Source organism: Manis pentadactyla, chromosome 19, assembly GCF_030020395.1.
Source record: "Manis pentadactyla isolate mManPen7 chromosome 19, mManPen7.hap1, whole genome shotgun sequence".
Classification (NCBI taxonomy): domain Eukaryota; kingdom Metazoa; phylum Chordata; class Mammalia; order Pholidota; family Manidae; genus Manis; species Manis pentadactyla.
Window position 1 is genome coordinate 7,740,057 of NC_080037.1, and position 25,155 is coordinate 7,765,211.

The 25,155-nt window shown below is 52.9% G+C and overlaps 1 protein-coding gene across 5 annotated transcripts; it reads left to right on the plus strand.

The window, feature by feature from the left end:
- The first annotated feature begins 264 nt into the window (after positions 1-264).
- Positions 265-25,155, plus strand: CFAP45 (cilia and flagella associated protein 45). 5 transcript variants are annotated; one of them, XM_036922698.2, is made up of 12 exons: positions 265-1,080; positions 7,127-7,252; positions 9,123-9,259; positions 11,143-11,287; positions 11,607-11,777; positions 12,950-13,128; positions 14,942-15,071; positions 18,618-18,764; positions 20,428-20,541; positions 21,110-21,303; positions 24,299-24,523; positions 24,962-25,155. In XM_036922698.2, the coding sequence occupies exons 3-12, from the start codon at positions 9,243-9,245 to the stop codon at positions 25,038-25,040; spliced, it is 1,401 nt and encodes a 466-aa protein (XP_036778593.2). In that variant the 5' UTR covers positions 265-1,080; positions 7,127-7,252; positions 9,123-9,242; the 3' UTR covers positions 25,041-25,155. The 5 variants fall into 5 exon arrangements, 4 of the variants coding, with proteins under 4 accessions (XP_036778593.2, XP_036778595.2, XP_036778591.2 ...); XM_036922700.2 differs by having other exon boundaries at positions 985-1,096; XR_008994917.1 differs by lacking the exons at positions 265-1,080; positions 24,962-25,155 and adding exons at positions 1,103-1,931; positions 23,609-23,816 and having other exon boundaries at positions 24,299-24,406.

Here is a 25,155-nt window from a genome sequence, read left to right on the forward strand (position 1 = left end):
ACCCATATCCTTCCTGCCTCAACTTTACACCTTTCCTTCAGAGAGACAGCCTGGGTTGAGAAAAGGGCACAGACTTTTAAGTATGGACAGTTAACCTTTCTTGGAGGCAGTCCTGTCCGTGGTGATGGGGATAGTTAGTTACTACCCTAGAGAGGAGTGGCTGTGAGGATTGGGTGGAAAACGTAGTAGAACTTGGGATCCGCAGTGGGCTTCAATTTTTTTGTTTTGTTTTGTTTTTCATTTTCTTTATTTCTGTGCTGTTTAAATTTACAAAATGCACTTAATAGAAATGAAATAAATACAAATACTAAATAAAATCATGGAACACCTGAGTTATGCCAATATGAAAAGAAATAAGGGTTTTAAAATTAAAGATTAAAAATGAAACATTAAAAGGATTATGAAATGTAAGCAGATTGTTTAAGTGAGTATTACTAAAAACCTCACCATTTATGAACAAATACAAAACGACAATAAAACAAAAACCTACATATATATTAAATTACCCGGGTCACAGAGTATCCAACGTAGACAACGGGCTTCCGGCTTCGTCTTCCCTCCTCCCGGCCGCAGGGAAGAGGCTGGGGAAGGCAGGGCGCCCGGAACAGAAAGGCCCTTCCCTCACCCCCAAGCAAGGAGCAGAGTGCTCCCCCTTCAGGCCCGCCGCTGTACAGTGGCTGCTCTTGCCCCCCACCCGCTCTGATCCCACCGCCAGCACCGTGTGGGGCCCCGCCATCCGGGCCGCTGCCGGATCCTAAAGGAGATAAGGCTGGGAAATCGAGGGGCAGAGTGTGAAGGCTTGGAGTAAGTCCTTTGAGAAGCAGCTGGGGGTGGCCCGGCTCCCTGCCTGCATTCCCCTGGGGCGTGTCGCCAGCCCCCGGGGCCCCCAGCTCTGCGGCCAATCCTCCCTCAGCCCAGAGTGCGTTCTCAGGACGCAGAGGTTGGCTCTGAAGCATAAAAGCTGGGAAGCTTCAGAAGGCGCTGTGACGGCCTGGGAGTGGGGAAGCCACTCCCAGAGTCCCCGAGTCCTCACTTCTTCTGGCCCAAGAGTTCAGCTCATCAGTCCTGGAGGAAAGAAAGGTCCCTGGTCGGGCGGGTAGGCTTTGTGAGGCGCGGGGCAGGCAAGGCTGGGGGGTTCAGTTTTCAAAATCAGTTCGCTGTTGTCCCTCAGGGTGGGAGGTGTAGGAGCCAAACCAAACTGGGGAAATTATAAAACTCCGAACGAGCCTTCCAGAACGTTACAAACTGGGAAGCGTTAAAAAGCAGGCTCTGTAAAGCCAGTTCCTTAGATTTCTATTCAGACAGTGTCCGAGGGCCTACATTTTATTTTTAATAAAGTCTCCCAGGAGATGCCGAGCTGGACGCCCGAGGAAGCTGGACGCCCGCATTTTAAGGAACTGCGCCAGGAACTACACGCGAATCCTCAAGGCTGGAAGTTCTTCCTTGGTCTAACCACACTCTCCTGTTGAGAAACCCTCTCGCCTCATTCTGCAGAACACCCTCATCAGGGTGGGGCTTGGCACTGGGGCAACGGTAACCGCGGTGACCTACGAGGTGTCTGGGGAAATCGGGGCCCTGGCTCAGCTCTTGGAGGGGCTGCCGGCGATGAGACAATCGGGCCCATCTAGGCTCTTGAGGGTTCGGGTTCTGTCCCAGGAGTGCAGCCAACGCCCAAGTGAGGAGCCGAAGAGGCGCGCCGGGCCGGGTCAGCGTCTCAGAGCCGTGGTTCCGCTCGGAGGCCGGGCGGGAATTGGAGAGAGGAGTACGGGGGCCCCAAGCCCCGCGGTCACGGCGGCCGGCGAAGCGCGGGGCGGGGCGGGGCCGGGGCGCGGGCTCTTGGTTGCTATGGTAACGCGTAAACACCCAGCGAGGGCGGCGTTGTGGGCGGCGGCGGCGGCGGTGCGAGCGCCGTCAGGCTTGCGGCCGAGATGGTGAGACCCCGGTGGTGGGGAGACCTTGGATGGGGGCCGCGTGTGTCCGAATGGGGTTGGGGTTTGAGCAGGCAAAGCGAGGCGCTGGGAAGGACAGAAGTTGAGTCTGGGTCTGGGGTCAGGAAGGCCCGGGAGCAGGCAGGACACCCTTAGAAGAAGCCAGGGAAGGTCTGAGGCGGGTCCAAAGGTGGAATCGGGTGGGGTCGATAGGTTTTGAAGATCTAGAGGGCTGCTGAGCTCAGGACTGGGAGACGAGATGTCCAGCCCGTTCCTCCCGCGTCAGGCCTGGGCCTCTGGGGGCTGGCGACTGGGGGATGCGATGTGAAAAGGCCACTGGTGAGGAGGCCAGACAACGGGATGCAGTGCTGGTTCTGCCACTGGCTGGCAGAGTGACGATGCTGAAGTCACCCACTGTCCCCGAGCCTCAGTTTTCTCTTTTGTTGGTGGGGCCTTGGGTCACTCAGGAGGTACAAGTATTTGCACGTGGGTGAAGGAATGAGGGAGAGGGCACCAGGAGAGGGACTGGGACTGGTTTTGCAGGCCGCATGCTCCTGGGATGGGAGGGACCAGAGGGTCATGCGGGGTGAGAAGGGCACCGGGCCTGGGAGGAGCTGCGGAGAGGACGTCTGGCTCCAGTGAGGAGTGTGTTGGTCCCGGAGGGATAAGGGAGAGGGCCAGGGGACAGGGAATGGGGCCTTGGGGTATTGGAAATAATCTCAGAATTTCTGGGAACACACCAGGTGGCGAAGGTGGCTCCTTGGGTGCACTTGTGGGCACACTTCATGCCCACAGTTCACGCACGCTGGTTTTTCTGGGACTCAGTGGTTCAAATTCAGGATTCCCAAGTTGGGATGTCAAAAGAACTTTGTTAATTATAAAAGAAACAAGACTCCAAAAATAGAGCAGTTCCCAGCTTCGCAGGACTCCCTGCGGTGTTGCGCTGGGACTCCCCTTTCTCTCAGGCGTTTTATTATGCATATTTCTTCCTAGCTTTCCTCAGCGCTTCACAGCGGGGTATGTCCGCTTGTGAGGGCCTAGCCATGCCCCTGGCCCCTAAGGGCGTGCAGTAAACCTTGGTTCCTTTCTTTCCTGCTTAAAAAATTTCTTATTTCCAAGCCCAAATTAATCAGTGAGTTGTACCTGGGCTAGACTTGTAGGCTTTAGCGTACCCAGATCAGGGGTTCCCCACCCAACGGCCTCTCAGGGCAGGGGTTTGCCCTGCTGACTGAGCCCTTCTGAGCTCCTGTGGACAGGACCCGGCCTGTGAGCACCTTTGAGAAGCAGTGGGTCAGATTAGTGATCTCTGTGCTCTTCTGTTAGGCCCAGGGTGTGGGGTGTGTGTGTGTGTGTGTGTGTGTGTGTGTGTGTGTGTGTGTGTGTGTGTTGCTGTTCAACTAGCTTTTGAGTGTGTGGAGAAATGGGAGAGGTGGGGGTGAGCCGGGGGTGGGAGCGTACAATTAGGCAGATCTCCAGGACTCTCACAAAAACAACCAATAACAACATCCTGCAGAAGGAGGGACAGGACCTCAGTACCCGAGGTCACAATCAGATAACATCTGGCAGATAGACAGCCTGGTGCATTGGAGAAAAGAGGTGTGACCTGAGTGAATCACTCAGTAAAAGGCCAGGTGCCTCGTGCGTTGGCCTCTGCTCCTTCTTAGTAGCCAAAGCCTGCAGAAAGAGAAACAGAATCAGGCCAAGAGCTCAAAGCCTGAATTTGCCAGCCTGCACTGGAAACCTGTGTGCAGCCGAGCAACTAGATCCCAGGGTGGAAAGGACATCAGGGAAGGACGGGCCTTGGTCTTTGTTCATGAGACAGGTGTACAGCTGTGGCAGGGAAACTCCACCCCGACCTGTTCCAGCCCTATGCCAGTTCCATCTTGGGGGATTTAGGCTGAATATCCTGGACCCCGGGACGTACAATGCTACAGTTTTTTTTTTTTTTTTTTAATGCTACAGTTTTTTAAGGGCCACCGTCTTCTGTGTTCAAAGTCAGGGCACCAGGCCCACTGTTATGTTTTGTTTTCAAATAAAAATGGTGATTTCTTTTCCTGGTCATAAAAAGAGTTACCTACTCATTGCGGAAAATTATTTGATACCAGAACATCTTAAGATGGTGATACTCACCTGAAATCACTGTTTATCATTTTTGTGAGTTTTTTTAGTAATGCATTCTGCGTGCATAGCCTTCATAACAGAGTTTTACAGGAACACTTAGGTGTTTCTTAGTCTGCTTTTTTTAAAACTTGCTGTGTTATGGAGTAACAGTATCAGTGATGAAGTAAAAATCATTTGAATGATCAGCTAATCTTTCTGCCTCAGAGTCTCTCCCAGAGCCCCTAGCGGTGGCCAAATTTTTAGGTTCCTGGGGTGAGATGGCATTTGAAGAAGGAAGGGGTCAGCTAGGTCACCAAGAAGAAAATACCAAAGCAGCGCTGGCTTTTCTTTATCTGTCCCCAAACCCCATCTTCCAGGGGCCCTTGCCTCTTCAGCTGTCACAACTAGTTTTTATCAGTCTCTCTTCCTTCCCCTCAAGAGCTGCCTCCCCACGGGGAGGACTAGACAGGCTTCTCTCTAGGCACTGCTCAGCTTCTTGGGGGATATTTTCTTGGTCACGCAAGAAATAAAACCAGCCCTTCCTCTCCTGAAAGAACCTCTTGGCTACTGGCTCTGGCCCAGAGGGATCTAACTTTCCATTTCTGCTTGGTTCTTCATTTTTTTGAGGACCTTTACATAGTGACCTCTCTAATCCTTGTTGCTCTTGGCAAAACTGGTTATTCTAACTGGTGTATGGCTTGTGGCTTCAGAGTCAGCATTTTCCCAATGAGGCTTCTCAGCCACCCAGCCCTGGGGCTTAGAGCTTCCCTCTGCCCTGCCCAGCGGCCACTTCTCTGTGGTCCTCTCTTGTCCTTCCTCTATTCTGACTTCTAAGCCCAGGCAGTTGAGTGTCTTCTGTGTGATTTCCTCTTTGCCTGGCTACCAAGGGCCTAGGAAAGAGGCGATGCAGCCCCAGCCTCCGAGGGATCTAGAGTCTGGTGGGCACCCGAGCACAAGGAAAGGGTTGTTGCAGGAGCCCTCGAAGCGAAACAGGAAAACAAATGCAAAACAGTAATAATACCTTCCATCTGTACCCCAAAGCCCTTTCCCATGCATGGTTTTCCACAGTGCAGACCACATACGTACTACGGAAAATGTGGGGTGGTGGAGTGACCTGGAGTCAGGCAGACGTGTTCTGGGAAGCCTTCCGTCTCAGTCTGGTCTGCAGCCCTTGAGAGGTCGTCATGCTTGGTTTCATTCATTCATTCTTCATCAAATGCACATCAAGCCCCTACTCTGTGCCAGACACCACACCTTTTCCCTTAATTCTATCCAGAACCCCCACCGTCCCTCAGATTGGAACCAATGCCTTCTAACTTCTCCAGGTATTTTAATGCTTAGCCTCCATTCACCTGTGGCAGTTTCTGTTCATTTCCTCTTATTCCATTTTCAGGGAAAGGGGGAGCAGTTGCTCACCATTTACCATGTAAAAACCCTTCAGAGTGTGTTAGTAGGCATCCTCAGGGCTGATATGTTTACTTTCTAATGAATCCAAGCTTTTCTGCTCAGCTGTACAGGGGCTGCCTGAGGCTGTATGGGGAGGCTCCCCCTGGAAGCCCTTTGCTGGCTGCGCCAGGCAGTGAGGGAGAGGCCACACATGGCAGTGTGCGTGGTATGAAACAGAACCAGCTGGAAAATGCCTTATTTAATGTGAAACCCTAACACAGGTGGGACAGCTGCTGGGGCATGTGTGCCTGGCTGGACATGGCAGATCAGAGAGAGTTTTCAAAACACTGCCCTGGGTGTAGTGACCTGGAATGCACAGTCCACATCCCTGTCCATCCTCTCCCCTGGACTGGTGCCGATTGCCAGGTGTGGGAGATCCGATGCCTGCCCATTCCCCCAAGATACCTCAGCTTAGAGAACCGTGGGCTATGTGTGCACCTCTAAAGTGAGCTTTGTGTCACCTTTACATTCAGCACGGGGTTGACCCATGGTTCAAGGAAACCGCCTTCTGGAGGCAGACTTCTCCCCCTGGGGCTGAGTGAAGCTGCCCTCAGCTCTGGGAGTGGAGGCTGTATTTGTCAGGGTTCTCAGTTATAGCATCAGCACCAGAACTCTAATTTAAGTAGGAGGGAGGTATTGAGAGGATTTGGAGAGCTTGCCGACTTTACACCATGGCTGGGAAAGTAGGCTTGGAAAACGGGAACAAAGGGAGACTTTGTAGCCGGAATGTGGCCAGAAGTCACAACCCAGAACAGGTCTGACCCTTGAAACTGTTACAGCCCCAACGCCGGCAGCTTTGGACATGGGGCGCTGTGGCTGGTGTCCTTACCAGCACGGGCCCAGACACAGGTCCGGCAGCCACCGTGGCCTTGGTCAGAGGACGTTCCTTGTTTTCTCCCTCTTCTTATCAGGCTGGGAGGGTCCAATTGGCTCAGCCTTGTCCTGTGACTGGGGTTGGAAGGCAAATATCTGGTGTTTTCAGATTCTGTAGCTGGAGATGAACCTTGTGTCCTGCATCTCATTAGGTGGAGAATTATCTAAACCCTCATTATCCAAACTAGGTCCTGGCAGTGAAAGCCACATGGCAGACATTATGAACCGATTTGCTTGCTCATTGCTTGCGATCCTTCATTATTCCCCACTACAGTTTACTAGGTCCCCACCATGTGCCAAGCAGCGGGTGAGGTGCTTTTCCCTCCTTTATGTCCTGTGCTGCACCCTGTAACCTTGTGAGATTGTGGAGACTGAAGGAGGGCAAATAGTGGTGTCAGCTGAGAAGGGGGCTCAGATTCAGGCTCTGATTTCATGTGGAGACACTATACATTTCCGGGGAGGCAAGCCCGAGTGGCCCCACAAGACAGTGTCCTTGGGGACAATGAGGTCGTGCTCCTGCTGTGCCGGTTTCCCCTCCTTTCTGTACTGCATGCTGACCTGTCTCCTTCAGCCCTGGGGCCACAGAGGTGCTCCTTCTATGCAGCGAGTGTGCTTGGCCCCTGCTTCTGTGGGGGTGTCCCCTACATTTCAGAGTTTTACCCAGGCACTTCTCCCAGTGGCTTTTTCCACATGCCATCTCCCCACCTCCAGCTCAGGCTCGCAAAGTGTTTATTTACCTCTCTGTACCGATGACCCCCAATTTCTGCCTCTCCCTGCAGCCTTTAAGCACCACTGGCTTCCAGAGCCCATCTTCTGCCGCTTCCAACAGGTCGAGGACTAGAACTCGCTACCGGACCAGAGCCGTGAGCTCCCAGGTGGATGAGAACCTCTTTGGAGGTATCAAGGTAACCCTCACTGAGCCTCCCCTGGGGGCAGTTGCTCCGGACAAATCTAGCATTGCGCAAGCCACCCCCCAGGTGACTCTCAGATGGAAGGCAGAGGGAAGTTCCGAGAACTGTGCTGTTGAACTCTGACATCTAGTGGGACCCATGTCAACAGGGGTACCTGGCTTCCTCTATCCCTGTAATCCTCAGGTCTGCATAGCATGTGAACTCTGAGCCCCAGGATGAAAACGTCTGAGGGCCACTGGACCAGACTTACAGACAACAGAGCAATATATTTGCCCCTCCGTCCAAGACTAGTGTCGGAGTGAAACACAAAATCAGCCTCCTTTCCCAGCTGCTGAATTAAAACCGTCACTTAGCTCTGGGAAACGAGCTCGTCTTTGCTTGCAGACGTCGTCCAGACTATGAAGCTGAAACCCCTTGAGTCTAGAGAAGGAGGGGCAGGAGCATCACTGGGAATAATCTGGGTACACAGGAGGCTCAGTAGGTGGCAAGGAGGAGACGCAAGGAGAGACGGAATGAGACGTGGGAAGAGGCAGTGAGATTAAGGGAAAGAGGAGCGAGGGGGAAAGCTGCTAGTGGTGTGACCGCAGGTGTGAATGCCTCGGGCCTTGGGTGAGTGGGGAGAGGAGACGTGATGTCTACCTCTGCCCCTTGCTGTCCTCACGGTGAATCAGAAAGTACTTTCCAGAGGGTTCGAGACGGGCGTCTAGTCCATTAGAAGACCCCCACTCTGCGCAGTTCTCCTATTGACAAGGGAAAGAATCAAAGGGATGCAGTTTCACTTAACGGTTCTTTGTTTTGGGCCCATGGGGAACCTTCTAGTTACAGTGAAGACAGATTGGGAAATGGCGGAGTCCTCCGGCAGTCCAGCTGGCTGGCTAATGGGGGTAGCCAGAAAATGCCTGCTCCGGGCCCCGTTTCCTTGGGCCTTGTTGCCGGGGAGAGTCCAGAAGTCTCCCACCTGGCAGCAGGGGGCAGAAGTGGCGTGTGGCACGCCTGAGTGGGACGGCGGGGAAGCAGGGATGGCACCAGGTGGCAGCAGCGCTCCGGGGACGGTCTGCACAGCGAGGGCCCCGGCCCGGAAGGACCTCCGTCAAGGCCACCCGTGCCTCCACTCAGGATCCCAGTTACTACATTCATGACAAATGAGAATCTCTCCTGTGTTCAACATTTTCCTGAAATAAGTCATTTCAGTTGCTTATCATCTAACTCCTTCATGTTCAGAACATTTTGCAAAAAAAAAATCATATGTGGAATGTGTGTTCTTGCAAATTCTCACTCGCTCACCTCCTCACCACGTTAGTTACACACAGGTCTCCACCAGGTCATTTGGCCATTTCTAACTCCCTCCACATGGCCGTTTTTGGGGGATCAAAGTAAATTGGTCATTAGAGAGAATTAAACATTACGAATATCATAGATTGGATGAGTGTATAATAAATTGTATTGCTTCAAATCCATTGTGTGGCCCAAGAGACATCATTATTTCTTCCTTCATAAATCATGGAGGAAAGAGACCCCAGAGACCCCAAATATTCACTCCTGATGGTTTTAGGTTAGGGATGGACGCACACTAGCAACGTTCACCCCCCACACCCGTTCGGGAGGGCATACACGAGGTACAGAGGGGCCTTGTTCTCGGAAGAGCCCGTCGGTACAGAACACATCTGGCCATGGTCAAGGGCAGAGCCCCGAGGAAGTGCTTCCCGGTGCCCTGGCTACTCTCGCTGGTCCTGCAGTCCGGGCCCCACCAGCCTGCCCCGACAGGATAGGGTGGGAGCTCCAGCAGAGGAGAAGGCACACTTGAAGTTAGGGCACCAGCAGAAGTGGGGTGACCAGCCTCTAAGTGGTCCTTGTGGCCCCACAGCCCCTGACCCAGAGCGACAACCCCATCGTGCTGCTCCGAGAAAAGCATGCCACTCAGAAAGCTCTCGCTGCCCCGGGCTTGGACCACAAGCCAGAGACCATCCAGCTCATCACCCGGGACATGGTCCGGGAGCTCATGTGAGTACCCAGGGCGCAGTGCCCGCCCGTGCCAGCCTGCACTCCTGCCGAGCACCTGTGCCCGGACACGGGGCCACCTGGAGTCACTGGCGGCCAGGCCCACGTCTTCCCTGGGCCTTTCCCCGTTTGTTCCATGGTTCTGCTTTCCTCCCCGTCCGGGCCTCTCTTGTCTCCCCCTCTCTCGAGTCTATTATTGCCATTGCCCTTGATGCCGGCTTCTTCTCTTCCCTTTCTTCTGGCTGCTGTGGGACTCGGGCTGGGGAAGGGGAGGTACTTGGGGGGTCCTCTCTGAGCCTCCCCCACTTGGTAAGAGGAACTAGTCCACATGAGTCATTTCCTTTTGGCTGCACCAGGGATCTGAAGCCAAGGGAAACTGACCAGATGCCTAATTAGCCCCCCTGGCTTCCTCTCAGGCTCTGAGGCCTAGAGAGGAAATTCCCGAGGGCTCTTGGGTTCCTTTGGGATTAGCTCAGCTCTGCTTCCTGACTGCAGCCACCCCCTTGCTCGGGCCCCTCCTGTGGGGTTCAGGCCCAGCTCAGCAGTGTGAGCTGAGTCAACCCCCAGCGGTTCGGCTCTGGCACTCACCCTCCACACTCCGAAGCCCTTCTCCCAACTCTGGCTCCTCCCACTGGAAACCAAACCCCAGGAAATGCCGCCTGTGTCATGAGCTGGGGAGGCACAGCGGGGCCACAGCTCCAGGGGGGCTGTCGCGTCAGCCCCAGCCCCAGAGGGTCAGACACGGTCCGCAGCCCAGCCGCTCCTGGGCCGGAGACTGGGCCCCTTCTTGGTCTAGTCCTGAAAACACGCTGGAGGTGAAGTTCCTGGTTGCTTGTCAGCGCTGTTGGAAGCAGCATGAGATGCTCTCTCAGACTCAGGTCATTCCTGGCCATTCCAGATCCCCGGCTGTTTGGGCCATGCTACAGTGGACCAGGAGAGCCTGGCTGAGCCCCAGGTCCACTCACTCATTCGGTTCACCTCCTGGACACCCCCCCTCACCCCACACCTAGTTTTACTGGATGAGTTTTCACTTCCTGCCTCCACGTCTGTGTCTCATTGCCTTGGACCTTTTAAATGGCCTCACCCAGAAGCAGCTTTATTCCCAGCCCCTGCTTCTCCTGCCTCCATCTTTAATGTATGTCATTTGTTTGTAATCATTATAATTAGCTATTGGTTTGTTGAATGTGTTGTGCGGCTAGGAAGGAGAAGTCTGTAGACCTGGCTGTGTTGTTGACCAGAGATTTTAATTAATATTTAGGGTTTAAAGCTTCTCTCTGGGCTGGATGGGCAGGGGTGTTTACGTTTCTCACGAGCATCCATTTCAACCTTGTCTGGTGTCCCCTCGCCCTTTTTATGTCATCCTTGAGGAAGAATCTATTTGTAAAGTTCAAAATTCCACAACTTTGTTCTGAGTTGTCACTCTGTGCCCAGCACTGTACCAGAGACGAGGCTGCCACTGTGGTTAAAACAGTCCGTGTCCCCAAGGAGCTTGTCACCGAGCAAAAGAAACAGACTGAGCCCCCTGAGCTGTAACACGGGCAGCGAGAGCAGAGAGCGGTGGGGCTCCGAGGCGCAGGGGGTCTGCCAGCCTGATGGCGGGGGACGGGTGTGTGTGCACGTGGGGGAGGGTCACGGGCAGCTGCACAGAGAAGGTGACATATAAATGGGGCCTTTTAGCAAAAGTCCTTAAAATGCCGTTTGTAGCCTGTGATGCCCCATCAGCCTCACCTGGGACTCCTGCCGGCCACCGGAGGACCCGTACCCTCTCTTGCCACAGGCCCAGCCCTTGATGGGGGAGGGGGAAGTGGGCAGAGAAGCCCATGGCGTGGTGCTCACAGCTGTCCCCCTCTCTCCCCCTTCTGAATTCTGCACTCTCCTTGCATCAGCGTTCCCACCCAGGACCCCTCTGGGGAGTCTCTCATCATGAGCCCTGAGGAGTTTGAGCGGATCAAAGGGGCGTCCCACGTCCTGACCAGAGAAGAGCTCGAGGCCAGGGAGCAGGCCTTCAGGAAGGAGAAGGAAGCCATCATGGTAGTTAACCTCACGGAGCCCTGAACTCTGCAGATGGGGGACAGAAGGGGAGAGGCCCGCTTGCCAGGGGCCCGGGAGCTCTAGTGAGGGGACCCTGCAGCAAGTGTGAATGTGTGCTCGGGGAAGACATGGAGAATGAGAACCAGGTGTGGGAGCCGCTGGGGGGCACGGGGAGCAGTGAGGGTGCCGTCGGCTGCGAGGCTGCGGGGTTCTGCCAGCGCGGTGGGGTGGGGCAGGCCGTGTCGGGTCCCTGTGGTAGCCGGGCTGGTACCCGGAGCACAGGGAAAACCCTGCCCTGATCTGGACTGGCCTCCCGTAGGATGCGGTGACCACACGCAAGAAGATCATGAAGCAGAAGGAAATGGTTTGGAGGAACAACAAGAAACTCACCGACTTGGAGGAGGAGGCCAAGGAGAGGGCCCAGAGCCTCCTGCAGAGGGCCCACAAGCTGCGGCAGGAGCAGGAGGAGGAGCTCAAGGACATGAGCAAGGTGGGGGCTCTTGGTTTCTTTCCTCCTCTGCGGACTCACGGCCACGGCCTGCTCCCTCATCTTATCCATGCCCTGGACAGCACTGGCTCCAGCTGGAGATGGGGCAAGGCGGGGTGAAAGGCCAGGGGCTGGCCTTGGGGAGGGCCGTACCGGCCACGGTAGTTGCTGTGATCAGAGGGAGGCCTGGCCTGGCCATGTGCTAGCTGTGTGACCTTGAGCAACTCACTTGCCCTCTCTGAGCAGTACTTTCTTCATTTGTAAAATAAGGGTGACAAAACTACTTAGCAGAATTATTGGCAGGATTAAGTAAGCTTATCCTGGGAGAGGCTTTGGGGACTGTGGACTGATAAATAAATGTGAGGTTATTACTTTTATTTGTATTCTGCTAGTTCAATTCTGGCCACAGACAGTGGTCCAGGCAGTTGGATTCTTTTGAAGTGCCGAAGTGCTTCTTTTAGCTGAGAGTGCTTGACTTCTGTGTTGTTTCCCATGTACCCGTGGTTCACTTCCCCACCAAATGAGAAATGCTGACCCCAGCCCCTCCATCTACCATTTCTGTCTCTCAGGTAAATCTACTCTGCTTACATCTTTTATTTTCCAGGGCTTTTACTTCATAGTTCTTATTGATGGCCATGGTTTTTCATCCCCTTATGTTTTATGTTGGGCTCTTCCAGCTTAAAAATCTAGTGGCTTTGCCTCCCAAAGAGTGTTTTGGTTTCCTTGAGGAGAAGAAGACCCCCCGAGGGGGTCTTGACTTGGGGTTCACGGGTTCCTAAGGGAGATCTACAGAGGTTCCACAAACCTCTGAGGTTCTGTGGAAATTTTGTGTGTATATATGGAAGTGGATTTTACGGAGGTGAAGACTCATAGCTCTCCTCATGTTCCCAAAGAGTGGTATCCATGACCCCCAAAACACCAAGACCCTGAACGATGATCTTCTGGGCCTCTCTGGCCTCTCCTTGCACAGCCTAGCACTTAATGGGGGCCCCGTAAATGTTCAGTTTGAACCTTATTAAGGGGAAGGTTGAATATAAGAATGCTCCTGCTTCTCCGGGCCTGGGAGCAGCTGTGCACGTCCCGTTTCCCCTCCCTCCAGCTTCTGTGCCCCTTGCTGCACCCCTCCCTATCCTTATGCCCAGGCCGAGTGCCACAATTTCACATCCACTCCCCAGGTCATCCTCAATGCCAAGTGCCATGCCATCCGGGATGCCCAAATGCTGGAGAAGCAGCTGATCCAAAAAGAACTGGATGCAGAGGAGAAACGGTTGGATCAGATGATGGAGGTGGAACGGCAGAAATCCATTCAAAGGCAGGAGGAGCTGGACAGGAAGAGGAGGGAGGAAAGAATCCGGTAAAGAGGTGGTTTGGGCGCCTCCTTAAGTCGTTTCCATGTGTCTTTAGGTCCAGGTAGCCTTGCAGAGAGGGAGGAGATGAGAAGTGGTCATTATCACCCTCTATTATTATCTCAAAACCTCATGAAGTGATTCACAGAACCACAGACCTTCTCAAGCTTACCTCCAAAGTTGTAGCAAATGCCTGACAATCTGGCCCTGGGTCATCCTCCCTCCCCACCATTCCTTGCCCTCTGCTCCGTGCTCTGCCCCAGCCCCAGCGTGCCAGGTCTGGTCACAAGTTCGTGATTTTAGTTGTCCCCCGGGGTATTAAATACCCTTCTCTTTCCTTTCCTCTCGGAAAATGCTTTCTCTTCCTTTAGTAGGTAGCTTTGCTGTCCCCCCTCCCACCCCCAAACTTCCCTCATGTCCCCGGACAGGCTTGGTGGCTTCCTTGTCCACCAGAGATGTTGCACTGGTTATACTCCAGCGAACCACTTCTTGCGCTGGAGCTCCCTGGCCCTCACTCATATGCACTCATTGAGCATGGGGTCCCTGTCTCACTCACTGCTGGAGCTCCTGGGCCTAGCAGAGCGTCTGGCCTATAGGAGGTACTTAGTGCGTGTCAGAATGTGTAAATCCAGTCCCCTCCATTTTTCAGTAAAGGACAAGTCCCAGAGCAGGTAAATTATAGAATCGTAGTGTTGTAGATTTAGAACACCAACCATGCAATACAGGAATGACCTCTATAAATCGTCCTTGTTTGCCTGAGTGGCAGCCCTCCCTCCCCATCTGCATCTGTCCTCTTGTCCCATTCATCTCTGTACTTCTCATAGGCACCTGGTAGACTAGAGTAGGCTCCCAGTAAAAGTTTATTTAATGGCTAGGTGGCTCTTCATCTTCTGCATAAACAGCTCCAATAAAGGAAAACTCTCTGCCTCATTAGGCAGCTTTAATGACCTGAGCTGGTCCTAATATTGAGTCTCAGCCTGCCTCTACGTAACGCCTTTACTCACTACTCCTGTTTATTTCATGTGGAGTCGGGAAGCCATTCAAGGGCTCTATCTGAATGTGAATCTCCAGCTCCTTCTCCTAGCTGCTCATCCTAATCTGTGACTTCTCTCATTCTACCAGCCTTTATCCTACGTCATGGAGTCTGGATGCTTCTAAGTTTATTGACATCCCAATAACACATAGGGAGTTGTGGGCGACTCTGGTCGTAGAAGTTGAGAACAGTTCCTCTGGTTGTAACTGCTAAGCTGGGGCCTTGCTGAGGGGAGAGACTTCCTCAGACTCAGCCCTGTCCACCAGCAGTTGACAGTCTTAAAATGTGAGATAGGATGTAAGAAAGACAGCCTCCAATCTAGGCATGGGAGGTGGGTGAGGACAGGAGATACACCGGAGAGTGGAAGAGCAGAAGCCCTGCTGGGAGGGGTCGCCCTGGGCCTTGCAGCTGCGAAGCTCTGAGAAGCCAGCACAGGAAGCTGGTTCCTTCTGCTTACCCTGGGAAGTCTTGGGAAACAGTGAGATTTCAGAAGCTCTTGACATACTGCAAGGGAGAAACTGTGTTATGATGTGGGGTGCTCTCATGGGCAGACAAATCAGGACGAGGGATCTCAAGAAGGGTGAGCCCCAGAGCCAGGAGCTCAGACGAGAGATGACTAACCCCTCACGACATGCCGGGAAGGACTCCAGTCCAGGCTCAGGAGGCATCGTGATGGTTAAGGGGTGCTTGGCAAACCATGCCTGCAATGCCTCCCATCTGGGGAGAGGTTGGAGCAGAGAGACACAGCCCCTTGATTTCTGAGATGCCATGGCCCTGTTCCCTCCCAGGGGAAGGCGGCACATAGTGGAACAAATGGAAAAGAACCAGGAGGAGCGGTCGCTGCTCACCGAGCAGAAGGAGCAGGAGAAGGAGCAGATGCTGGAGTACATGGAACAGCTCCAAGAGGAGGATCTAAGGGTAAGAGGGCCGGACCGAGCATGTCCCACCAGCAGTGGCTACAGAGCCCTGCAAGATTTGGGTTCTTCAGGGCGTGGACTGACATTCTGGCAGGCACATGCTCACTTCACGACATCACCACCATCAACGTTTTACTGCCACGTTAAACATTTATTTGGCTGTGGAGCCATGCTGGGGAGTGAGCAGTCACTTGGAGAGATGTTGTCCTGCCTTCCTGGAACTTGGGGTCCAAGACTGACACATCCATGTGAATGGACACATAAAGAAAATATAGGGCTGCATGCTTTGCACAAATAAACATAGGGATGTTTTATAGTTTTCCCTCAATTATCTAAGGATATTACGCACTTTGTAGATGAACAGTAGCACTGTCTTATTCCAGACTCCCTGCTGTTAGCTCACTGGAAGTACATAGCATCCCAGGGTCGTTGATTGTATTGAGGATTCAAACCTTATTTTCCTGTTAGCCTTAATAAAATTAGTAGATATATCCATTGCAAAAAAAAAAAAAAGCTGATGTATCTGCCCAAACTACGCAGACTTAAACAAATCCTCTTCCCTTTGCCTTATCTAGTCTGATGCAATATACAAAAGTCCCTAGCGCAGTGAGGGCGTGGCCAGCGTTTGGAGGGTGGATTCTTTTCTGTTTCATTCCTTCAATTTTTCCCTTAAAATTTTTTTATACACACACACAAGTTGAAAGAGTGGGACCACACCCATCAATACTTCACCCAGATTTAATGATTGTTAATCTTAGTTGTTTGTCCCTTAGATGCACATACATATTTTGTTATTGTTAAGCTATTGGAAAGTCAGTTGCAGGTATCTGGACACTTTTTACTAAATGCTTCAGCCTGGTCTCTGAATACGTGTTAACAATACCATGAACACATTCCCCCCCATCAAAAAATTGAGTCCAGTGATTCTACAATATCATTTAATATTTAATCCATATTCACATTTCTCTATTGTTCCAAAAAGTGTATTTTCAGTTGTTCTCTTTTTTCCAAACCAGAATCCAATCAATGTTCACACCTTGTATCCCCTTAAGTCTGTTTGATCCAGAAGAGTTGCCTCATTCATTCATCATTTTTACAACACTGATTATTTTTGAAGCCTCCAGGCCAGTTGACTTGAAGAATTCTTCGCATTCTGATTTGTCTGTTCATTTCCTCCTGGTGCCCTTTAACTTGTAGAGCATGTATTACTGTATTTCTCTGCTCCTCCCCATGTTTATGGGTGATTGACTTAACTATCTCCCAGGGCTTTTGAAGGTGGTGAGTGACAGGGGGTCCCTGAAGGGTCTCACAGGTGGCTTATAAGTATGAAAGTTTCTCTTGCACAGTGAGGATCTGTGTGAGGAGTGGGAGGAAGACCCCCTGGAAAGTGAGGGAAGACGAGGGGGCATGCAGCCTTGGGACCTGCCCAAGAAGGGGACCAACAGGGCCAAGAAGACAGGGAGACCTGGCCAAGTTCCTGGCTCAGGAGAGTGAGGGAAGGCGCCAGAAAGGAGAAGCATGGGGTCAATGTGCAGGGGAAGGGGTGAGAAATGGTAACTGGGTAATCTGTCTGCATTGTGGGAAGTGGACTTGGTGGGCTTACTGAGAACATCCCAGTCAACACCATTATACTGATGTGTCATTGTTCCTTTTGCTGTCCATCTAATAGGCACTTCCTGAGGCGACAGGGAGCATTATTAGGCAATGTTAGGGTAGAAACCTGTACCTTCCCAGCTTAGACCTGCCTTATCACCTCAGGGGGTGCAAGCTGCTGTCCCCACCTTTCTAGCATCTTGGAGAAGAGTGGAGGGAGTTTATCTGGGGTTGCTTTGGAATAGCTTCGAAGCTGAGAAATAGTGAAAGTCCTTTGGTTTCTTGGAAATCAAATGAACCGACAAAAATAACAAACCAAAAAGTAAATAAATAGGCAAAGAAGTGAGTAAATAAATACATGATAATATATGTCACAGATGAGAGGTCGGTGGCTTTTCTAGCTTTGAGGGTCAATGAGATTATAAGTACTTCCCAGGGTACCAGTGGCAGCCTAAAACTGGTGGGAAGAAGGCAGAAAGGAAAGGAAGAAAGGAGCGTGAGCCCTGGGGTGGCAGGAGGGGACAGGTGGGGCGTGCAGAGAGGCAGGTCTGGTGCGAGTGAGGGACTTCCGTAGTCGTGACTTGTGCACCACGTGCATCCAGCTGCAGCCGGGCAGTGCAGTGCTGACCTGGCTCCGGAGGCTTCCCGGAGGAAGGAGCCCGAACTGGGCAGGGAGCCCAGCTGGGGGAGAGCCAGCAGAGGGGCCTTGGAGAGTCAGGGCAGAAGCCGGGCTGACGAGGAGCTGGAAGTCCAGAGAGGAGGTTAATCTTAGAAATGGAGGGAGCTGGACAGTGTGGGAGGTGGGTGAACGGATGGGTAGAAGAGATGGAAGTGAGGAGTCTGAGTTTGATCAGAGGGTGCAGGTGGACCAGCTGCCCGAGATCCCAGTGCCCTTCTGTGTTGTGTCCTGAGAATGTGCTTGATCTGATCCCTGGGAAGTTTCAAAGGCTCAGGGCTGGAAAAGGGGGAGGCTCCTTCCTTAGAAGGGATCTTGTTGCATGTGGTCACATTGGGACTCTCATCTGCAGCATTCATTGAGTTTCCCCGTGTCTAATACTTTTCCCCCCTCTTTCTCACATGCTGCTCACTTTGGTCCCCCTTCTCTGCAATAGTTTATTGCATATTCTTTTCCTTGCATTGGGCTATTGGGAAAGAGGGGTATTGGGATACATGGTCCCTGTCCTCTTGCTGGGACAGAATGAGCACTCAGGAAATGAATGGGGACCTGCAAGACGGTGTCCAGTTAAACCCCAGGAGGTGTGGCACCATCGCAAGTGCAGAGGGGGATTTCAGAAGTGAAGAGAGAGCTGAAAGTCGGGGAAATCTTTCAGAGAAGATTGGAACCTTCCATTTAGAAAGATGAGGCTTCAGAATTCTGGCCCTGGAGTTTATCAGCTGTCTGGCCCTGGGCAAGTCACTTAAGCTCTGGGCTTCAGTGTCTTCCTCTGCACGAGAGAGAGAATTAGGTTCACCTTTCAGGGTTTGGGGGTCTATTTGGGCATTAGAGATTGGCTGTATAAAATGCCCAATGAATAGAAAACACTCAAGTAGGGCAATACTTTATTATTTTAATAATCACTATTGAATAGCCACTTTAAGTTTGAATAGGAGAAGCAAATTAACAGCAGGAGGAACACGCGTGAAGAAAGGATGGGACGTAAAATGACATGTAGGAGACACTGAGTAGGATTTTAAGAGCCTCCACCGCCTGAGAAGATACAGAGATCAGCAGTGTTGGGGGCGGCCACCAAGCCAAGCTGGACCAAGAGGCCATTTGGCTAGACGAGGTCACTGGTGGCCTTGAGAGGAGAGCTTCACGAAGGACGGAGACCGAAGCTAGACTGCAGACAGTGCCTTTGTCTCCCTGCCTCTTCTGTGTCTCTCTGTCCTCACACGCCAGTGTCTTCTGGCCTTGTCCCCTTCCACTCTGAGGCTCTCCCCCTTTTGCTGCTAGGATATGGAGCGCAGGCACCAGGAGAAACTGGCGATGCAGGCTGAGATTAAGCGCATCAACGATGAGATCCAGAAACAGAAAGCAGAGTTGCTGGCTCGGGAGAAGTTGGCCGACCAGATGGTGATGGAGTTCACCAAGAAGAAGATGGTAGGTTCCTGATGCCTGGGACTTCCAGGCAGGCGTGGAGTGTAAGTCACAGGACGAGGCAGGCCCGAGAGCTAAGGGGACTGTGCAGAAGGCAGTGTGCCATTCTAAAAGTCGTGTCCTGAGTTCAGGCTCCTGGATTCTTTCTCTCTTCCTCTTGGCCAGACCATTGTTCATCAACAGAGAGAAGCCTGGAAAGGACACTCAAATTAGGGTGTTATTATTTTTGATAACACCTTTGATTAGAGGTTGGGATGAGGGTCGGCTGCAGGCAGGGAAGAAAATTAAAACTATTGGCGAAGGTATAATTTTTGTGGATTCTCATGACCTGGATAATTATACCCCCAGTAATTGCGAGTCAGCTGCTCCGTAAATTTCTTGTACAGTCTCCTCTATCGGGCATCCCGTCCTGGGCACTAGACTCAGAAAATCAAGCCTGCTCCTGCCCCCACGTAGAAGCTGTAAGAGGGAACACAGGACAGACAGCCACACCCACCTACAGTTACAGGGAGACGCAGCTCAGAAAGGTGCAGGCTCGTTCCGAGGCAACCCGAGTGATGGAGTGATTGGGGTCTGTGTGGAAGGGAGGGCAAAAGGGGGCTTTCAAGCAGGGTTTAGATGGAGCGACCAGGGATTTATGTAAAAGGAGAAGGAAGGGCTCAAGGTGGCTGGAAAGTTACTCAGTTCTTCACGCGTTGGTCCTGTCTCCCGGGCTGGTTCTGAGATTCCGTGATAACAGAGAGCACGTCAGACTGCTCTACAGAAGGATGCCTAGTGATGTACCTGTGTACTCCAGATGCAAACCCCAGAAAATGAGGCTCAGCAAAGCTGGTTTATTGGCTTCGGCTATCTCGTTGGATGCTGGGATATGCAGGCAACAGAGTGCAAACGTAAGACAACGGACGTAGGTGGTTCGTGCATGATCATGCTCACACAACCACCATTTATCCGTGGTTGGCCTGTGCACGGGCTCTGTGCTGTGTTTCACGCATGCTGTTCCATTTAATCATCACAGCCACCTTGCGAACCTAGTCAGTGACTGATCTGAAATGTCCCGAGTGCTTCAAAATGTACAAACTGACAGCGTGTGCCCATTATCAGACTGGGTGGAACATGTGTAGAATGATGCTGTGGACGTCATGTGGGCCTCAGCAGCTATTTCCCTGAATGCATGAATGTGGCAATCATAAGGCATCACGTGTAGGAGCTGGTGAACAGGTTTGAGGGCTGCAGCAGAGAGTCTGTGCTGCTCATGATAGGAGATGAGGTGGTGGGGTGACAGTGAATTGACAGCAGTTTTTGGGGATGCCTCAGACCTTCAGAAGAATGCAAAGTGTGGAATGATGAGGAATCACCATAGCTTTCGAGCAGGAGAGGAATATATCATCATCATACATGGAAAGGACATTGGTGGGAGGAGCTGGGAGAGGCTGGTGACTGGCGGAGGGGTCATTGGGCATTTGGGCATGTCTGCGGCCCAATATGCCTGAGCATCCCAGTACCTCATATGCCCTTCCCGGCCTCACAAATGCTAATAGCGTTTGTGCCTCTGAAAAGGAGGCAGGAAGTGGTTGGGGAGGTACTGGACAGACAGGCAGGGGTTCTGTTTCTCTCTGCAAGACTGGAGCAGAGGAAGATATGCTACATGGCCTTTTCTTCCTGGCAGGCTCGAGAAGCAGAGTTTGAAGCTGAGCAGGAAAGAATCCGGAGAGAGAAAGAGAAAGAGATTTCCCGCCTGAGGGCCATGCAAGAGAAGGCCCAGGATTACCAGGCAGAGCAGGTACCTGTCTAGTCTCGGCTTCCCTCAACTATTCATTTGACAATCTGCAGAATGGCCTCAAGGGCAGAGATATGGAAGAGAGGGTGCAAGTGTTCTAGACTTCAGTAGTCTGAGAATGAAGGGGTGGGCCGGCTCCCCGTGCTTCTGGCAGCGAGGACTGAGCAGTGCAGTATGTGCTGAAAGTTCAAGAGAAGATTTATGGCTGCTACACAAAGAACTTTCCACTTAACTAGCCATTGCAGTGTGTCACTAGAGGAAATGGAGGCATCTCCATCATTAGCAGTGTTTAAAATTAGAAGCAGTTGCAGGACTGCCTGAAGGTGTTTGAAGTATTGGGATGAGAGGGGTGGCAGGACTAGGTGCCCCCCGAGGGTGTCTTCTGACCTGAAAGTTCCATGACAAGGATTCCATCTACTCCCGCTCAGAATAACTTTGCTGCCAGAGAAATTCATGGAGTTCCTCAAAGCAGGCTGTGTTGGTCTGAGGCAGGGGTCTTCCCGAAGGCCCCTGGTGGGTACGCGCGGTTGCTGTGCACCCTCACTGGTCTCCTCACCCTCTCCTTTCCTAGGATGCCTTGCGGGCTAAGCGCAACCAAGAGGCTGCAGAAAGGGAGTGGCGCAGAAAGGAGAAGGAGAACGCCCAGAAGAAGGTGGATATGGAGGCCAAACTGCAGAAAAGTCGGCTGGAACAGGTGGCTTTCAAGGAGCGTACCCTGGCCGTTCAGGTGCAGCGGGACCGCGATGAGTTCGAGAGGATTCTTCGGTAGGAGAGCCTGGCAACCCTGGCTTCCTTTCCTTGTCCTGCCGCAGGGATGGTCCATAGTGGGTGGAGAGGAGCTGTCGGTCATGTCCACAGGCAGATGCGTGTCCATCTTGATTGCGTTGAGGGTTTTTTCTTAATGATGGTTGAAATATTTCAATGACACCTGAACCAAGAATTTTATGATGACACAATTGGAAAGTAGCGCCCAGAAGTGGGCAAGGGGCTGGGGCTTCTTGGGATTTCTAGCCTGGAGCATTAAAGGTGTGAGCAAAGGCATAAATCCAGTCGTCCTGTCTTCCCCCACCTCCACGGACCCCTGCAAGCCGGGGATGAAGCTGCAGCCATGCAGGTGAGGAGAGATGGAGAGAACGTCAGACACCACGGTTGTGAGTCAGTGGAGCAGGCCTTTAACGGGGGTCTTTGCCGTTCATTTCACAAATACTTATTAAGCACATACATTCAAGGCCCTGCGCTGGCTGCTCTGGGAGCTGTTAGGATGAATCAAACACTGACCTTGCCCACTCATGTGGGAAGGCTGTTGGAGATTCGTATTTGTACGAACCTCACCTACAGTTACAGATCTTTCCTGACCCGCCAGCCCTTTATCCTTTTAGCTCTGTTCTCTCTTTCGGCTCAGAGGTAATTCCAACATATGAGCGAAGGGCGGTTTTCACATCTCTCACTATCCCCATTCCCTCCTCCACCCCAGCTGTCAGTGGTGGCAGTTGCTCTGCTTTCTGGCAGTCAGGTCTGCTGCCACCAGGCCTGGCCCTCGGGGTGCTCTTGTGGCTCTAACTTCTGGCCTAACTGGGAGTGACTCCTTGCTCTGGTTCAGTCTCTGTGAGATCAGACTTCAAAGGGTAACAAAACTTGGATGGGGGGAGATATGGAATTATAGAAACAATGCTCAGGTGAGTGGAGATGGAGTGGGGCGGTCCAGCTTCCCTGGTCTGCGTGTTCTTGGCACTGCCCTTGTTAGCTGTATGGCAGACCAGAGCCCCCAGGTCCCCAAGCAGAGGCAGAGCAGATCTGTAGGCATCTCTGTCCTGGTCTTCTGTTGGACTGTGGGCCCCTCTCCTGTCCCCTTAGGCTCTGTAGCTCCCCCTGCCATGGTCTGTGGATGCCTGGGGAAGAAGGCAGCTTCCTTAATGGCCTCAAGGATTCTGCCCCTGTGCTCCAGACTAATTTTCAGATGTCTGCCCTCCCTGGCTGTGTGCCCTTGGACACCCGCCTTTAGCAGACACTAATAAATACTAATGGGAAGAGATTAAAGTCTTGCCTTGCCACTGACCCATTTGTCTCTTCTTTGCTTTGACTGCCTGAAGCATACATGCTAGCCAGTTATTAAAGCTGGACCACCCTTTGGAGAAGTTCGACTTCACTGCCATTCTAGGTTAGCGTTTAGCCCTGGTGTCTCCAGGGATACCTGACCACCATGCTGGTGTCTTCAGGTGTTGGGAGCATCTCTGCCATAAACAGCAACCCAGCTTTTCTACTTCAAAAGCATGGCCTCCTGTATGGCCTATGTGTGGACTTCCTGCTTCTGGGCAGAGGGGTGCCTTTAACTCCCAGCCTATTGACTAAGAACAGATAGCTGACCTGCCCTCCCTAGTGGTTCTTGAAAATGCCTGGGAACTTTCAGAAAGTACCTATCCTGTCCTGGCTCCCACTCCACAGATTCTGCTGTGACTGGTCTGTGGGGAGGCCCAGGCATCTGTAGCTTTTGCAAGGTTGCACGTGATTCTAATGCAGCCAGGCTCTGAGATCACTGCCCTAACCCTGTGAAATGACCAGGCTTGTCCCACTTGGATTTTCAACTGCCCACCCCCTGGGGAGGTCTCTAGTGATGCACATAGGTCCCCCATTTCCATGGAAAACTTCTCTGCTAGGTGGAGAGGAGAGTCTTCCTGTAATCATAGATGTGTCTGAGTGGTGGCGATTGGGTCTAAACGCAGAAGGGAAGGGAAGTCAGCTCTCTTGGGCAACCTGGGAAGGCTCTGTAGAAGGTGTTGGATTTTAGCAGGTGCTTGCATGGTGCAGAGTCTGGGAGTTGAGGGGACACCCCATGTGCAGTGGGTCTTGGAAGATGGCTAGAGGTCAATGAGTAAGGGAATCCGAGCTCTGGGTCACTTTGTTGGGGTACGAGTGACCCCAGGGGAGGAGAGCAGGTGAAAAATCCTTGCCGAAGATGATTTTACATTCTGTTTTTGTTTTTTATTATGTTGAGAAGGAACTGAGGTGATAGCTCAAGATGGCCTATGACTACTTCCTCTGAGATGTGACTACAGTTCATTTGCATTTTCAGAGCCTATATACAGGTCTGCATACGCTGTTTCTCTCCCCTGGTGTCAAGGTCTATGAATGTATTCCTGTGCTCTGAAGGACGTGGAGAGTTGGCACAATCTGACAGCTAAGAGACAGCAAGCCAGGTTCCTTCCTTCCTCCAGCAGCTAAGGAGAGTCAGTGTCTCGGAGCTCACCACTTCTCTAACTTCCTGAGCACCCCCTCCGTTGGTGTGTTCCTGTGCTTGTCGTTGCTGCTGGGAAGGAAGGAGAGGAGAGGGCAGGATATCTAAGAACAAGCTGCAGGGGAGTCACGCATCGTTATACCGGAAAAGAGGAGTAGGAACAGTAGGTCCCATTGGGTGAGACTTTGGGAGTGGGGCCAGCTGCATAATTTGCAGGGCCCAGTAAAAATTGAGAGTGTGGGAGCCCTCATTAAAAAATTAATGAGAGTTTCAAAACAGAGACAGCAGAGCATTCAGCCGTGCACAGGGCCCTTCCACGCGTGCCTGTGACATACAGCCGCCCGCCCACGGTCCTGCTGGGTGGGAGGGGGCGGCCTTTGGGGCTGACCCCCGAGCCACAGCAGAGGTCCAGAGAGTGTGGAGCGCCGCGGCCTCTGAAGCATGCCCACTGGAGGGGCCCCTGAGGCTCCCTCAGGGCCGTTCTTCAGCAGGGCCAGCTTGGCTTAGCAACCGGTGTGCCTCCCCCAGGGCACAGAGAGAACAGACGGCAAAGGAGCAGCTGCAGGAGGAGAGAAGGGTGGCAGCGCGCTTACAGCATGCCAACGAGCTCCGGCGCCAGGTGCGCGAGCACCAGCAGAGGCAGGTGCAGGGCCGGATCGCCGCCTTCGAGGAGGGCCGGCGCCTGGAAGAGGAGGCCCAGAGGCGGCGTGAGCGCATTGCCGACGGCAAGAGGAAGAAGCTGGCGGAGCTCAGGTGCCCTGGGGTCCCTTCCCCCCAGCCTGCCTGCCTCCCCAGGGCGAGGGCGTGCACAGCGGGGACTCGGGGAACTGAGGCACCCTGGAATCCCTCCCCGCCAGGTCCCCGGCTTCCCCAGGGGGTGCACAGCGGGCTGGGACAGGCGCTCGCTCAGGGGGGGCCCCTTCTGCCCACTCGACTCACGCCAGCTCACACTGGCCGCTGCCCTCCCAAGGGCCCCGGCAGAAAGTTCCGGGACCGGGGCTTCCTGGCTGTCTGGGGACAACTTGGCAGGGTGCTGGAGGCTTGCCAGGAATGTGCCTGGGGGACGGATTGCGGCACAGGGCTGGGGGTGCGGACCCCCAGCTTCCATAGACCCCACTCAGGGCCTGCTTCCTGCCGCGTCCTTTCGGGGCGCACACCCCACCTCACTCCTGCCCTGTGTCTCCGCTGCAGAGCCACCGGCCTTCCTGAGAAGTACTGTGTGGAGGCTGAGCGCAAGGCCAACATCCTGCCGCCCACCTCTGTGAGCTGACGGGGCCTCAGTGCCCCTCAGGATGCCTTCAGGGAACGGGTTCCGACTAGCCTCTGGGTGCCCATAACTGCTGCTAACCTAGACATTTCAGTTACAGATTAAATGTTTCTACTTC

Bases quoted from the DNA above. Each gene is read 5' to 3' on its own strand.
- CFAP45 (XM_036922696.2), top strand. The intron at 11,288-11,606 runs GTAGTTAACCTC...GGCCTCCCGTAG, and splicing joins AGGAGAAGGAAGCCATCATG to GATGCGGTGACCACACGCAA. The intron at 11,778-12,949 runs GTGGGGGCTCTT...TCCACTCCCCAG, and splicing joins AGCTCAAGGACATGAGCAAG to GTCATCCTCAATGCCAAGTG.